Source organism: Triturus cristatus, chromosome 4_2, assembly GCF_964204655.1.
Source record: "Triturus cristatus chromosome 4_2, aTriCri1.1, whole genome shotgun sequence".
NCBI lineage: Eukaryota > Metazoa > Chordata > Amphibia > Caudata > Salamandridae > Triturus > Triturus cristatus.
In genome coordinates this window covers 196,811,662-196,825,559 of record NC_140586.1, presented here as the reverse complement: position 1 = coordinate 196,825,559, position 13,898 = coordinate 196,811,662, and the positions used below count along the sequence as shown (strand labels likewise).

General features: G+C 46.3%; 1 protein-coding gene across 3 annotated transcripts in view; it reads left to right on the top strand.

Moving 5' to 3' along the window:
• The window catches only part of LUC7L2 (LUC7 like 2, pre-mRNA splicing factor), a 514,412-nt gene that overhangs the window by 191,226 nt on the left and 309,288 nt on the right, over positions 1-13,898 (top strand). For all 3 annotated transcript variants that reach the window (XM_085601174.1, XM_085601173.1, XM_085601172.1), the window contains exon 4: positions 5,914-6,024. In XM_085601174.1, coding sequence (XP_085457300.1) covers positions 5,914-6,024 — 111 coding nt within the window. The remainder of the gene's footprint in view (positions 1-5,913; positions 6,025-13,898) is intronic.

Sequence of the window (13,898 nt, the reverse complement as noted above, 5' to 3'; positions counted from 1 at the left end):
TTAACACACATTTATTGAGGGTTGCAGCGTTACAAGGAGGAAACCAGGAAACATCAGTGGCCTTACGCGTTTCGGGCCTTGCTCCCTTGCTCACAGGCCTCCGGAGTCAGCAGGCAGGAAGCAGTCACATACGCAATTTATGTCCGGTTCAAGTGAATTGCATGATGGTAATTGCAGTGCTGCCTTTCGCCCCAGTGGGCTCCGCTGCTAACACACACAGTTCTGCCCAAGTGGGATTGCCTCACAAAGTCACCTCCTCACAAGCGCTGCCGTATACTGACCCCTCAAAAACGGTCCAACTAGTCCAATGCTGACAACACGCCGTGTCGTCTTGGATCCGCTTCTCACGGCAGTGCGGCTCCGTGACTGGACGCGCCGCAAATATGAAAGAAAAGGTTGCCCTCGAGTGGAACCGCACACCAAGTAGGTTAACACACATTTATTGAGGGTTGCAGCGTTACAAGGAGGACATAAATTGCGTATGTGACTGCTTCCTGCCTGCTGACTCCGGAGGCCTGTGAGCAAGGGCGCAAGGCCCGAAACGCGTAAGGCCACTGATGTTTACCTACTTGGTGGGCGGTTCCACTCGAGGGCAACCTTTTCTTATATATATATATATATATATATATATATATATATATATATCAACACAGTACTGGTAACTGTTAGAGATTAGCACATATGTACAAGAGTGTATAAGAAAAGTTCAAGTGAACTTGGACATGAGAATCGACTTCGCTACTTCTAAAAAAAAAAAAAAAAAAAGGCAGCGGACGGATTAAGTCTCGTTTCAGGGGTAAGGCGTTCCAAATCCTGGGAGCCATTCCTGAGAAGGTACGATTGTATGTTGTCTTCTTGGAGAAACATTGTGGTTTAAGTAGAAGATTATTAGAACTCCTGGTAGATCTGTTACCACCAGATAGTACTAGTTTCTCCGCGAGCTACCTCGGGGTTTTGTGATGTTTTGCCTTATGTGTCATACAGGTGATTTTTAACTGGATTCTGGCCTCGAAAGGTAACCAGTTGAGGGCATGAAGGTCAGGGGAAATGTGGCAGTTTCTTTTGGTGCCTGTGATGAGTCTCGCGGCTGTATTGATTGAGGCTCTGAGCGGAGCGGTCATTGATTTGGGAAGGCCACAGAAAGCGACACTCTCGTAGTCAACTCTGGGAATTACTAGAGTTTTAACTGCCTGTTTAAAGTCATTTGCGGGTATGAAGGGTTTCAATTTTCTCAGGGTGTTTATCTGAAAATTTGCTCCTTTTGTTGCAGCACTGATTTGCTTCTGCATATTTAGCTTATTATCCAGGGTTACTCTTGGAGATTTAGCGGAATCTATGAGGAGAGGTTAACCGTCGAGTGTAGTTAGGTTCTTCATCCACTCGCGGATGATGGTTGTTTGGTTGGGGGGGAACGATTAAGAGGAATTCTGTCTTTAGTGTATTTAGTTTTAAATGGTTCTTAGCTAGCCAGGACTGTTTTTTGGAGCGTTGAGTTAAGGGGCTTGATGTCTTCAAGAGTGGACCTCAATGTAGAGTTGTGTGTCATCGGCGTACCATGTGAAATTGGATATTTGTGGAGTTGAGAAGCTCAGTGAGTGGTTCCATAAACAGATTGAAGAGTGTTGGGGAGAGGTAAAATCCCTGGGGTACTTCCAAAGTGACTGGGGTGGGGTTAGATAAGGATTGGTTGATCTTGAATCTCTGTTCTATTTTGGAGGGAAGATGTGAACCAGTTCAGCACTGGTCCAGATAGCCCCTTTCTATGCTTCAAGAGGTCAAGCAGGTTGTCGTGTTTGACTGTATCGAAGGCTGAGGATAAGTCAAGTAGGATTAGCAAACAGGCTTTGTTTTGATGCAGTATTTGTAATGCGTCCTCTATTATATGGGTCATGGCTGATTCGGTACTGTGCCCTGATCGAAAGCCTGATTGGAACTGGTCGAGCAGGTTGAAGTGGTCTATGTGGTTACTAAGCTGCATGTGGACACATTTTTCAAGAGGTTTGGCCAGGGTTGAGATGTTGGATATTGGGCGATAGTTATTCAGGTCTGTTGGGTCCGCTGATACTTTCTTTAGGATGGGGGATACCTGACCAGCTTTGAGGAGGTCTGGGATGGTTCCTTGCAGAAGAGAAGTATTTATAATCTTAGGCGCACCCTTAGATTGAGCTTTGATCATTTCGAACAATTTTTTGGGGCGATTCTTAGGTTGGTCTAATTGTTAGCATATTTCAGCTTTTGAGCGTCTAACCCTTCTGTAATAGGCATTTCTGGTGCTTCTTAGTAATTTGAGGTGGGCAGTGTATGGGGCGTCTCTCCATTGTCTTTCAATTGCTCTCAATAATCTTCTGTATTAATTTAGTCTACCATCATACCAGGGGTTTGATTTTTTTGTGGTGACTCTTTTTAATTGTAGGGGAGCTAAGGTGTCAAGTACCCTATTCATAGAGTGGAAGTAGTGATTGGTCATATCCTGTACATCCTTTCATCCATCCGGTGGGGGTGTGAGGATGTGACTAGCGCATGCGAGATCGACCGGATTGATGTTTTCTAGGTTCCTCTTCCAGATTTTCGTTCTCGTGGGTTGGACAGAGAGTAGTTTAACTACTTCCTTGATATGGAAAGTGATTATGTAATGGTCAGACCAATCGCAAGGGAGAATCAATTCTAGCTGGGTAGAGTCTGCTTTGGAAATTTACTAGATCAAGGATTGATCCTTTTTCATGGGTGGGGCCGTCACAGATTTGGCACAGGTTAAGGTCGGATAGGAAAGCTTTGAGGCTATTGACCTCTGGGTCGTCCGGATCGTTCAGTGGAGGTTGAAGTCCCCCAGGAAGATCTGGGTATTCTGCTGTACGACATTTGTGGCTAGAATATCCATCATGTGTTCGATGAAGGTAAGGTTGTTACCAGGAGGATGGTAGAAAGAGTGTAGTGAGCATATTGGCTTGTTATTGCTATTAATGTGTAGGAAAAGGTATTCACAGGATGAGAACACCGGGGAGTTGGAGCGGTTCACAGAGAGGTTGTTCCTATGGATGCAGGCAATACCACCACCTAGCCTATCGGGTCTATCTAGTCTTGTGATGTGATAGTTTGGGAGAACTAGTATGTCTAAGATGGGCATGGATGATTAGTTTAGCCAAGTTTCCGTTAACATTATAAGGTCGGGTTCGTTGGTTATAATGAGGTCAGCTATATCAGTGGCATGACGTGCTGCCGATCTACAGTTTAGTAGGATACATTTTATCTGGGCCTTGGTCGGGGTTGTGTTCTGGTCGTGGGAGATGGGTACTCTCTTGAGGTTGTTTTCAACAATACCTCTGGGAGTGTCTTGTAATTCTGGACGCATTGGAATGGATGGGTTGGATTAAGGACAGTTTGTGTGTATTCTCTGTGTGCGCAGGTCTAGGAGGTAGGGAAGGGAGTTCGTAGGAGTGAAGTAGGGAAGTAAGATCATTTGGTGATAGGGTTTTCATTTCCCTGATCGGACTGGATGATCCACTAGTATAAAACCAGTGAAGTTCATCAGTTATAGTTACCTGAGCTAACTATAGCTTACGCCCCTGCAATGCACTGCTTCTGACCTCCCAAATAACATAACTCATGACATGGTCAGTGACAACCCCAGGTAAGGAACCCATTGGCCCCTACCTGTTACTCCCTTGTAAATGCCCCCAAATCTAGTATTTAGGTGGCTCCCCCAGACCCTGAAATCAGATCTACGATGACGTAAGAGGCCTGGACACTGAAGAGCCATACCAGCATGAGAGAAGGAGGACCAGTGACTGACTGTGCACCAGCCCTACCGGCCTGTCTGTTGCCTTTTGCCTTTGCTCCAAAAAGGTGACTCGTCTTGCAGGCCCAGCGACTTCCAAAGCAGTGGGAGGACTGCCTGCCTTAGGTAAAAACTGTAAACCTCCCATGAACAGAGGACCTGTCGAGGAAACCATCTACAGAGAAAAAGAACTCCGCCTTGAGGAAACAGTAACTCCCCTCCGGATCCACCTCTGCACTTGACTCCCACCGGTCTTGTGAAGGTTCCACAACGCTTCTGAGCCTAAGTCCTCCGTGGGCTGACCCCTGCCGGACTCCAACTCGACGCCTGGAGCCTCAACTCGAAGACTTCCCCTGACCGCAACCTGCCCGGTAAGCTGTTTTGGGGCACCCCTGCACCAAACGCCCCTGGATCTTGGGGATCCTGACCGATGGTGTCCCTACGTCCCCTAGCATCTATACTTACCTGGGCAGATGTGGGTTTTCTTCGTCCGGCCTCCTAGCCTGAGCCTACAGCCCTTATTCAACCTCAATCTCCCCCATTGAATTGCATAGGGCACCTGATACTGTGTTGGCACTCTGCACCCAGCCGCCCCAGTGCTGCTGAGGGTGTAAGTTTGGTGCTGCCTTGGACTCCCTTTTACTTAACTTGACTCCAGGAGATTGACACCAGGGAGCAGCGCATCTTCGGGCACACCCAGTCTCTTTGTTAACATTGGGCACCGACCTAGAATCTGACCTCTGCACCTGGCAGCCCCTGTCCCACTGGTGGTGCAGTTTTGGTGCCAATCTGAATCTTGCCTGGTGTGGATCTGAAACCCCGAAGACTGGGACTGTAAGTCGTGTAAAAGCTGCATTATTTTTTTCCTCTATTGGTTAACCTTGCAAAGCCTGAAAATTGCATTTTTTAAAGTGAAAAGTATTTTTCTTGAAACACGTACTCACCTTAGAAGGTTTATCTTTGTCTTAAAATACATTTTGAAAGAAGCTTTTTTTTCCCTACAATTGGTGTGGTTCTCCTCTTGGAGTCGTGTGCCATTTATTGATCACTGTGTGCATAACAAATGGCTTAAACTTCTGTGTTCGGCCTAAGGAAGCTCGCCCACACTACCACAAATAGAGCACTTAGGGCTTACGTTGAGTCCTGTAAACCTCTGGGGAATCTCTGGACTATGCATGGTGTAATCACTTAGTGGTATATCATCTACAGACCCAGCTTCCTACAGTCACTCACACACCCACACAACCACTTACTTACACATTCACACATCCATGCACTCATGCGTCTACTCACTCACCCATACAGCCACTCATACAGGCACTGTCCAATACAGCCACTCCTGCACTCACCCATGAAGCCATTCACACAGCCAGTTACTCACCCGTACAGCAACTCCCAGCCAGTCGCTCACCCATACGGCTACACACACAGCCACTTATTCACCCATACAACCACTCACACCCTGCCAGTTACACACCCACTCACACAGATGAATACTGTAACACAGCCACTCACATAATATATGATAGAAATATTAACACTTATTAGTAGTACACAAATTATACTAATTTAACTTTTGTAGTATCTTAGTATATATGTTTAACACCCATAAACTGTTAGAAAACACTCTCAATCACTGTATGATGTAATCAGTGATATCATCAATTATGTCATTTGAGATGTCCAGTGATGTCACTGACCATGTCATGAGTGATGTAATATGCGAGGTCATAAGCAGTACATACTGTATTTGTCCGCCTCCCTGTCACTCCTCCCTTGTGGTTTACTGCGTTTTGTTTTTTGTGTTTTTTCAACATGGAATAGGGTGAGCAGAACTAAGGATCCAAAGAACTTTTGGAAGAGGTTCCCCTCTGTACACCTATTACTGCAGTTCTGCAAGTCCTGCACCATGTTTCCTTTGCATATGGGTGTGACAAATGTATGTTGAGTATGAAAAAGCTAGTTTGCTGACAAGATGGCATGACTAGTAGGAGCATAAAGGGCACACGATCTGTGGATTGTATGCCAGACATATTGTGTACTGCTTACAGAAGTGGAAGTCATGCAACATTTTGTTCAGCTTTTATACTTCCTCCCTTAATTAATCTAATGTTACTGCTTGTATTATTTTCCCACAGGCAATGGATCATCTGAATTCGTTCATTGCAGACTGTGATCGACGAACAGAGGTGGCTAAGAAACGGTTAGCGGAAACGCAAGAAGAGATTAGTGCTGAAGTGGCTCTGAAGGTACTTTTCACTCCTTTTGATTCGATAAGTTTTGCTTGTTGTGATTCCCAGTGCAGTGATTTTGTTTGGTCGAGCCTGCAACAGCATGCGCTCTTGCTTGCGAGACTCTTGTGTTTTATAACTGACTTGAAACCCACCCATTGCTTACTATTCATGTCGATTGTAGTCAGTCCTCTTTGCTAACTTCTCATTGGACAGCACTTCCAATGTTTCATTTCCTTTTATTTCGGTGGTGCATGTATCAAGCACGGATTAATTAGGTGTCCCTCCACTGACCATCCGCTTCACGCGTTGTGATGCAAGTACTATTTAATTTTTTTCAAAAATACAAAAAGTGCTATGACAGTCAATGCTAGATGGGCCATAGCATTTAGTTTTTAACTTTCTCCCCACCCCATCTGTTTCTTCCTCCTACACCAGTTTCTTCTCGTTACCCCAATTGTGCCTTCCTGTCCCTGTATCTTCTGAATTTAGGCAATTCAAATGTGGCATCAAATGCATAATATGTGTGGTTTGTTTTCTAAACAAAACGTAAACAATTGACACAATCTGCATTTTATTTTTTCTGTACAAACTCACCGAAGTATAGAAAGTTTTGGATGGCCAAAATCTGATCTTTTGTACACACCTTGGATTTTTTTTTTTTTTTTTTACAAAGACCAGTGTAAAGTTACCCAAAATACATGGCTCCTTTTATCATAGCTGCCAAGGTTTCAGATTACGCATGTGTGCCATTTTCATAATTTCAGTGTAATTGAGTTTCATTCAACGAATATGAGTGACACTTTCTCACAAGCAAAAAATAAATTAATGAAGATGAGGGAAACATAAATATCAGAACTTGCACCCATTTGAGCAACGAGAAACTTTAAAGAAGTTCTTAAAACGGCTGCCAAGCACCAGAAATAGAAGGGCACCACCAGGCTCTGTTGACTTTAGTGACGCCGCTGGCCACGAGTAATTTGCTGCACCGACCGGCTCCATTGTGACATTGCGCTAGCACTATTAAAGCAAATTTGTATTAGAAGCTCACTCCAGCCGGCCCTGGCACTCACTTACTTTGTTTAAATTAGACAAGTGGCAATTCCGGGCCACTCCTCGTCCATAGCAGTTACGTTTTCAGACTGCTTATGCGCAACATATCCATGTTTTCGGCCTGCTTTGTTTTCTGTGGAAAACTATATCACAAGAATAAAATGTTGTAGTGAGATGATATTTAAGAAATTAATCATAAAAGTTAACAAAGCTGAAGAATTCCTTGAATTTTTATGGAAAGTCTCTAACCTACACATGCCACCACTTTAAAAAAAAAAAAAAGGGGGGGAGATTTGGAAAAATGAATATAGGTAAAATGAATTTCCATGTTAAAAATGTAATGGTAGGAATTTTAAGCAGTTGAAAGCTAAAATTAAGTTTTCTGCCTGAAAAAGTCTCCCGTTTGAATTGGGAATTGGAGCATGGATGCTTTTCCCCCTTTTATAACGGAGCCGTCCTAGAACATTTAACCATTATTGCTTTTTTTAATCCAGCAGCAACTGCATTTTGAAACTTGTAGTTTTTCTCTTACACACACTGAAGGAATGGGCAGTTGGCTAAAAAGGCAGAAATACTAAAGTGGGCACTTGCTACCTGTGTGGTATAATTTTACTTAACCTAAATGCCAAGCGGAATTGGGACTTCAGCAATCTAAAGCTGAAACTATGCGAGGGCTCATACAGGTTTATTTTATCTGGCTTTGGTCTCAAGGCCTTTGCTGACCTGTTCTTGATTCTTAACGGTTTCTCGTCTACTCTTTAGGGTCTCTGTCTGGCTGGCTTACAGCAGCTCTGACTCCCTGTAAACCTCTCTTTTGCCTCTCCCAGTTCCTAACGGGCCTCTCATTTGTCCTGCTGCCTCCCCGGAGGCCCCCTCACCTATCCCTCAGAGTCTCTGCCTGCTCTTTTATCTCTGCCTCATCCAGCTCCTTGTATGGTCACTCACTCTGCTCTCCTTAGCCTCTCACCTGCCTCCACTTCTCTACATGGTCTCGCAATTGCACCCTCACCTTGAAGTAGTCTGAGTTCTAGAATTTGAGCGTCAAGGTCTGAGTTGTTGCGAGGCCTGTAGCCAGATCTGTACCATTTTCACACCTGCACAGATCCCCACAGATCCCCACATGCACAGTGGGATGGTGCACAAAACTGTACATGACCAGTCACCGGCTGGAATTATGAGCTGTCCTTACACGATGACTGACCTGCTGGTATCCTGTAAAGCAGGGCACCAGCCACATATCAAAGTGAGTATGTACCTCTTACTGTAAGAAGCCGGTCTCCAGGGGTTAGAAGTACCATGCACAGCACTTGACACAAAGCTCTGTCTTTGCTGCCTGATATTATGTCCAGCAATTCCAGCACCAGCTAGATTAGGGCAAAATACATGATACCGAAAGAGGACTCAGGTGCTCGCTTGGGAGCTGGCCCACAAACCTCAGTCATAACAGTCCCCTTGATTGACTGCAAGTTAGGTGGCAGGGGGCGGTGACGGCGGCATGCTGCTTAAACAATTACCTTAACCATTGCAGAGAATTAGAAAAAGCACTGTCCGCATTTGATCAGCCGATTTGCGTTAGCATTCTGGGGCCTCGCGGTAATGTGGGAAAATCGCAAAGTGCGTTACTCTGACCCCCTGATTTGTGAGACTTGGCAGAGCTGTTTTATATGTCTCTGCACTGCCACCTGGAGAATTAAAATAAGGGTGTTCGAGGCATATGAGCTGTAGATCCTATGCCCCGCATAGATCGCCATCTAGTGTTGGGTCCGGATGTTTGCACTTTGTTTTTCTTCGAAGAAGTCTTTTCAAGTCACGAGGAAGGTGACTCCTCCTTTTGGTGATAGTGCGCATGGGCATCAACTGCATTGTTAGATTGTGAATTTTTGTGCCCCAGTTCGGCACCGATCTTCGGGCCCCTTTCGATGCGCAATCCACTACCCTCAACGTTACCGTTTATCAATCGGGTTTCCTATTCTCCGCATATCGTTTACACTCAAACCTTCGATCGGATGATTCGTGGAGGGCCGCAGTCGATGGAACAGACTCCGTTCAATTTCTGTCCAGGGTGTCAAGCTAAGTTTCTGTGCCCGACTTGCACGAAGCGTGCAACCTTTGCCTATTCCCGGAACACTACAAGGACTGTGACTTGTTTCAGTCTTTTCGATCGAAGAAGACATTCCTTGACCGGCGAGCTCGACTTCACAAAATGTACTAGCAAAGTGGTTCCGCGCCGGATCTCCTCGGAGACGAGTCCGAACAAGAAGAATCACAAGCGCAGGAAGACGAAATGGCGGAGCAACACCTCCGTGTCTGACACCTACTCCGATGGCGAAGACCTCACACCGGAACAACAGATCGTGAGTAAAGAGACTTTCATCCCCTACCATTTTCCCCATAAATAGTCTCCGGTCCCTCCTCTACCTTCGGGCCAAGGTTGGCACTGAGTAAAGGTTTTGAGGGCCTCACCTTAGAGTTCGGCGACGAAACATAAACAGCCTTCTGGCTCAGGCTCTACTCGTCCCCACGCCGGTGCCGACCCGAAACCTTCGGCATCGAAATCCAAACACCTTCGGGTTTCTGTGCCACCGGTGTATAAGGCTAAATCTTCGGAGCCGAAAACTTTACAGCCGAAACTTTCAACACCAAAACCGACATCTAAAGAAAGTAATTCATCTAAAATGCCTCGTACCACTATTCAAGCTTTGGATCCGAAACAGAAGGAGATTGTGATTCGTCCAGAAACTGGACATATTCATGCCAAACTTCCGGAGAAGAGGAAAATGGGCTTACAAGAAGACTACCACATTCCTCTCAAAAGGGAAAATGTGGGTACTAACCCTTTTCCACCATACATTCCACCTTCACACATTTATCCAAATGTAGTCATTACACCTACACATTCTCCTCTACTACCATCACCTGACCCACAGGATACAGGGGATGGGGATATAGATGACTACGCACCACAGGATACTGACCCATGGCATAATTGTAATGCCGACCCTCAACCAGATAATGACCCTGACTTGTATCCATCCAGATCTTCTCCTCCAGATGATAACATTGGATATATTGAGCTTGTTAACAGAGTTGCACAATATCATGGAGTAGAGCTTTATAAAGAGACTTTAGAGGAGGACACAGTAAGTTCATCTCAAAGGGTTACACAAACATTACCAATGTTAAAGGGTATGCTTAAACATAATGATATCTTTAAAGACCCTGTAAGAGCTAGAATCATCATTCAGAGAGTAGAGAAAAAGTACAAATCTGTACCTAATGACCATGTATATATCAAAGGACAGTTTCGCTTGGACTCTGGTAGTTTCCAGTGCTCGTAAAAGAGCTAATTTGGAAACCGGTGAAGCCTCTCCTCTTGATAAAGAGTCCAAACTAATTGACGCTTCGGGCAAAAGGGTAGCGTCACAAGCAGCTAATCATTGGTGCATTGCCAATGCTCAAGCACTATTGGCAAGGTATGATAGAGCTCATTATGATGAGCTCAAAAAGCTCAATGAATTTCTTCCTGATGAGCATAAGTCTAGAGCTAGTTCCCTTATTCAAGCGGGTAAATTAATAACTAATACCTCTATCAGGTGTGCTCTAGATCAGACACAGCAGCTCAGGCAGTAAACACTAGTGTACTGCTCCGTAGATATGCTTGGCTAACAATTTCAGGATTCAAGCCTGAGGTGCAAGCCTCTATTCTTAATCAACCCTTTGACAAAGAACACCCCTTTGGTCCAGCTGTCAGTACCTCACTTGAAAAGATGAAAACGTATACTGACTTTGCCAAGTCCATGGGGGCCTTACAATCGCCTTCCAACAGAGGATCCGTTTGTCGCTCATTTAACAGGGGCGGCTCCAAAAATGTGTCTACAGGCAATTCCCTCCTCCTCTTGCAAGGGCAACAATCGGTCGCCCTCATCAAGAGGTTATTTTAGAGGTGGATATAGAGGAAACAACGGCAAGGGAAGAGGCAGAGGCAACTCAACATGCACTTCCCCTGCAAATACCAAACAGTGACTTCCTTTCCATACCCCCGACCATTCCACTCCTGTCGGGGGACATCTTTCCCAATTTCTACCCATTTTGAATATGATTACATCAGACAAATGGGTTCTACAAATTATCCAATCTGGTTATTGCCTGGAGCTTACAAGCACTCCACCGAACGTTCCTCCAAGGTCACACCTCATGTCACAAGAACATCTCACCTTTGTAAAGCAAGAGGTTCTCTTTGTTGCAGAAGGTGCAATAGAGCCAGTCCCTTTACCATAACAGGTAACAGGGGTAAACTCCCTCTACTTTCTAATTCCCAAAAAGGACAGCTCTCTCAGGCCTATATTAGACCTCCGAGAACTAAATCTATACTTTCAGTTGGACCATTTTCATATGGTAACACCAACAAGTGCTTCCCCCTTCTTCAGCAAGTTGACTAAAAGCTAGCTCGCACAACAGCTGTCTACGCCACACACAAACTGTTCAATTGTGCCACGAGCTAGGATTCACAGTAAATCTGTCCAAGTCCCATTTCCAACCATCCACGCCTCAAGCATATCTAAGAGCTACTATAGACACACAAAAAGCTCTAGCATACCCAACTCCAGCCAGAGTCCGGAATATACAGCCCTAATGTCTCCGTTTCAGCCTCAACACTCCTTACCAGCTTGAGTGTTCATGCAGTTACTGGGAATGATGGCGTCTTGCATTTTTATAGTCCACTATGCAAGACTTCAAATGCGTCCCCAACAGGAATGCTTAGCACGTCAGTGGAACCAAGCTTTTGCAGCGTGAATGTTTCTGGATTCACTACGCTGTGCATTATTCCACGGTCTGGTGGTTGGGTCCCGAATCGTAGTCTTCTCTCTTTTTTGTAGCCCGGGTGGGCGTCGACGTACCACCATTTGGTGTACCTCTCGTGATGTCAGCACGCTTCCTGCGGAAGCTCCCACCTCGGGGCGCCATCTTCAGATTATTTTTTCCGCTGTTGGGTCTGGACCGTCACCGTGAAGCTCCAGAGTTTTTGAGAAGAAATAAAGAAAAAGCACGAGTTTCATCGACGAAGAAGTTGAGGAAGACTACAGAAAGGAAGATCAACAAGCCGGGACGACGAAGAAGGAGGAGAACCTCGAGATCTTCGACGTCCAACGGAGAATGCGCACTCAGGGACACTGAGAGCAGGAATGGACAAGACACCCTTTAAATTCTGCCGGAACTGCCACCATAAATATGCGCAGAAGGACCAACACCCGTTCTGCAGTCTTTGTCTGCCAGTCGACCACGGGAGCAAAGGCTGCAACGCCTGTTCCGCCTTCACACCGAAGACACTCCGGGTTAGAGAGAGACAGAGGAGAGACAATTACAACATGCAGGACAGGCCCCGTCGCTGTACGAACTGAGCCTCTCCACTGACGATGAAGACCACGTCGCCAAGGGACCAGATGACTTCACGGTCGCAGAGACCGATAAGAAAACGTCTGATAAGGTAGGAAAGCCGTCGAACACTAAACCCTCGACAGGGCCCCCAAAACCTGAGTCAGACTCTCGAAAAACAGAGAAAGTCCTCGAAAGGAGCACCGGCGCCGACAATTTCGACGACTGCAGCTGCATCCAAGGACGAAAGGCCCAGCGGATCCTGCGAAAATGACTCCCAGATGGCGAAGACCGGCGAAAAGCCGAGGTCGTCGAAGCAAGGCCAAGAACTGGGGCGCTCGACTTCGAAGGAGAAGGTCGCGTCAACGCCGGCGAAAAGACACGCGCTCGACGCCGAACAGGCCTCAGAGCTGGAAAAGAAGAGGAGGCTCGAGGCAGAAATGGAGAGCATCCTACAAAGGAAAAAGGAGTTCGCCGAAAAAATTAAAAAATTAAAAAATTCACGATTCCCACGAAACCACAGTCGGTCATCGTAGACGCCGAAGAACTGTCAAACTCCCGGAGAAGAAGAGGACCTATACTATGAGGGAGAGGAAGATGATGACCAACAATCAAACTACAGCTCGGCGCCGTCGACGACACAGGACCTGGAGTGGCAGGACCTCGACGCCGAAAACCCGGAAGAGCCTGTGGAGACTTACCCTTCGAGGCCTTCGCCGCCAGATGACATTGGGGCCTACAATATGGTCATCAAAAGTGCAGCTGCAGCTTTTGGGGTCAAGCTGGAGGAAGAAAAGCCTAAAACAGACTTTTTACTGGAAACGCTGCTACCCATCCAAACGAGGAGCCAGTTTTGCAGCGTGAATCTTTCTGGATTCACTATGCTGTGCATTATTCCGCGATCTTGTGGTTGGGTCCGGATTCGTAGTCTTTTCTTTGGTTTTTTTTTTTTTTTGTAGCCCAGGTGGGCGTCGACGTCCACCATTTGGTCCCACCTTTGGGGCGCCATCTTCAGATTCTTTTTTCCGCCGTTGGGTCTGGATCGTCATCGGGAAGCTCCAGAATTACACTCGAAGGAAGAAGGAAGAAAAGCGAGTTTCGTCGATAGAATCACTAGAAGATATCAGGAAAGGAAGAGATTTCATCAGGAGCGCGAAGAAAGGAGGACCAGCGCCCCTTTTCTTCGACGGCCTTGGAGAATGCACGCTCAGAGACCCTGAGCGCAATGGACAAGACGCCATTCAAGTTCTGCCCAAACTGCCACCACAAGTTCGCGCAGAAAGACCAGCATCCGGGCTGCAACCTCTGCCTACCGGTCGATCACCAGAGTATCGACTGCAACGCCTGCTCAGCCTTCGCGCCGAAGACACTCAGGGTGAGAGAGCGGCAGAGAAGAGCCAACGCCAACATGGATGGCAAGGGGAAGCCCCCGACGCTCTACGATCTGGGCCTCTCCACGGACGACG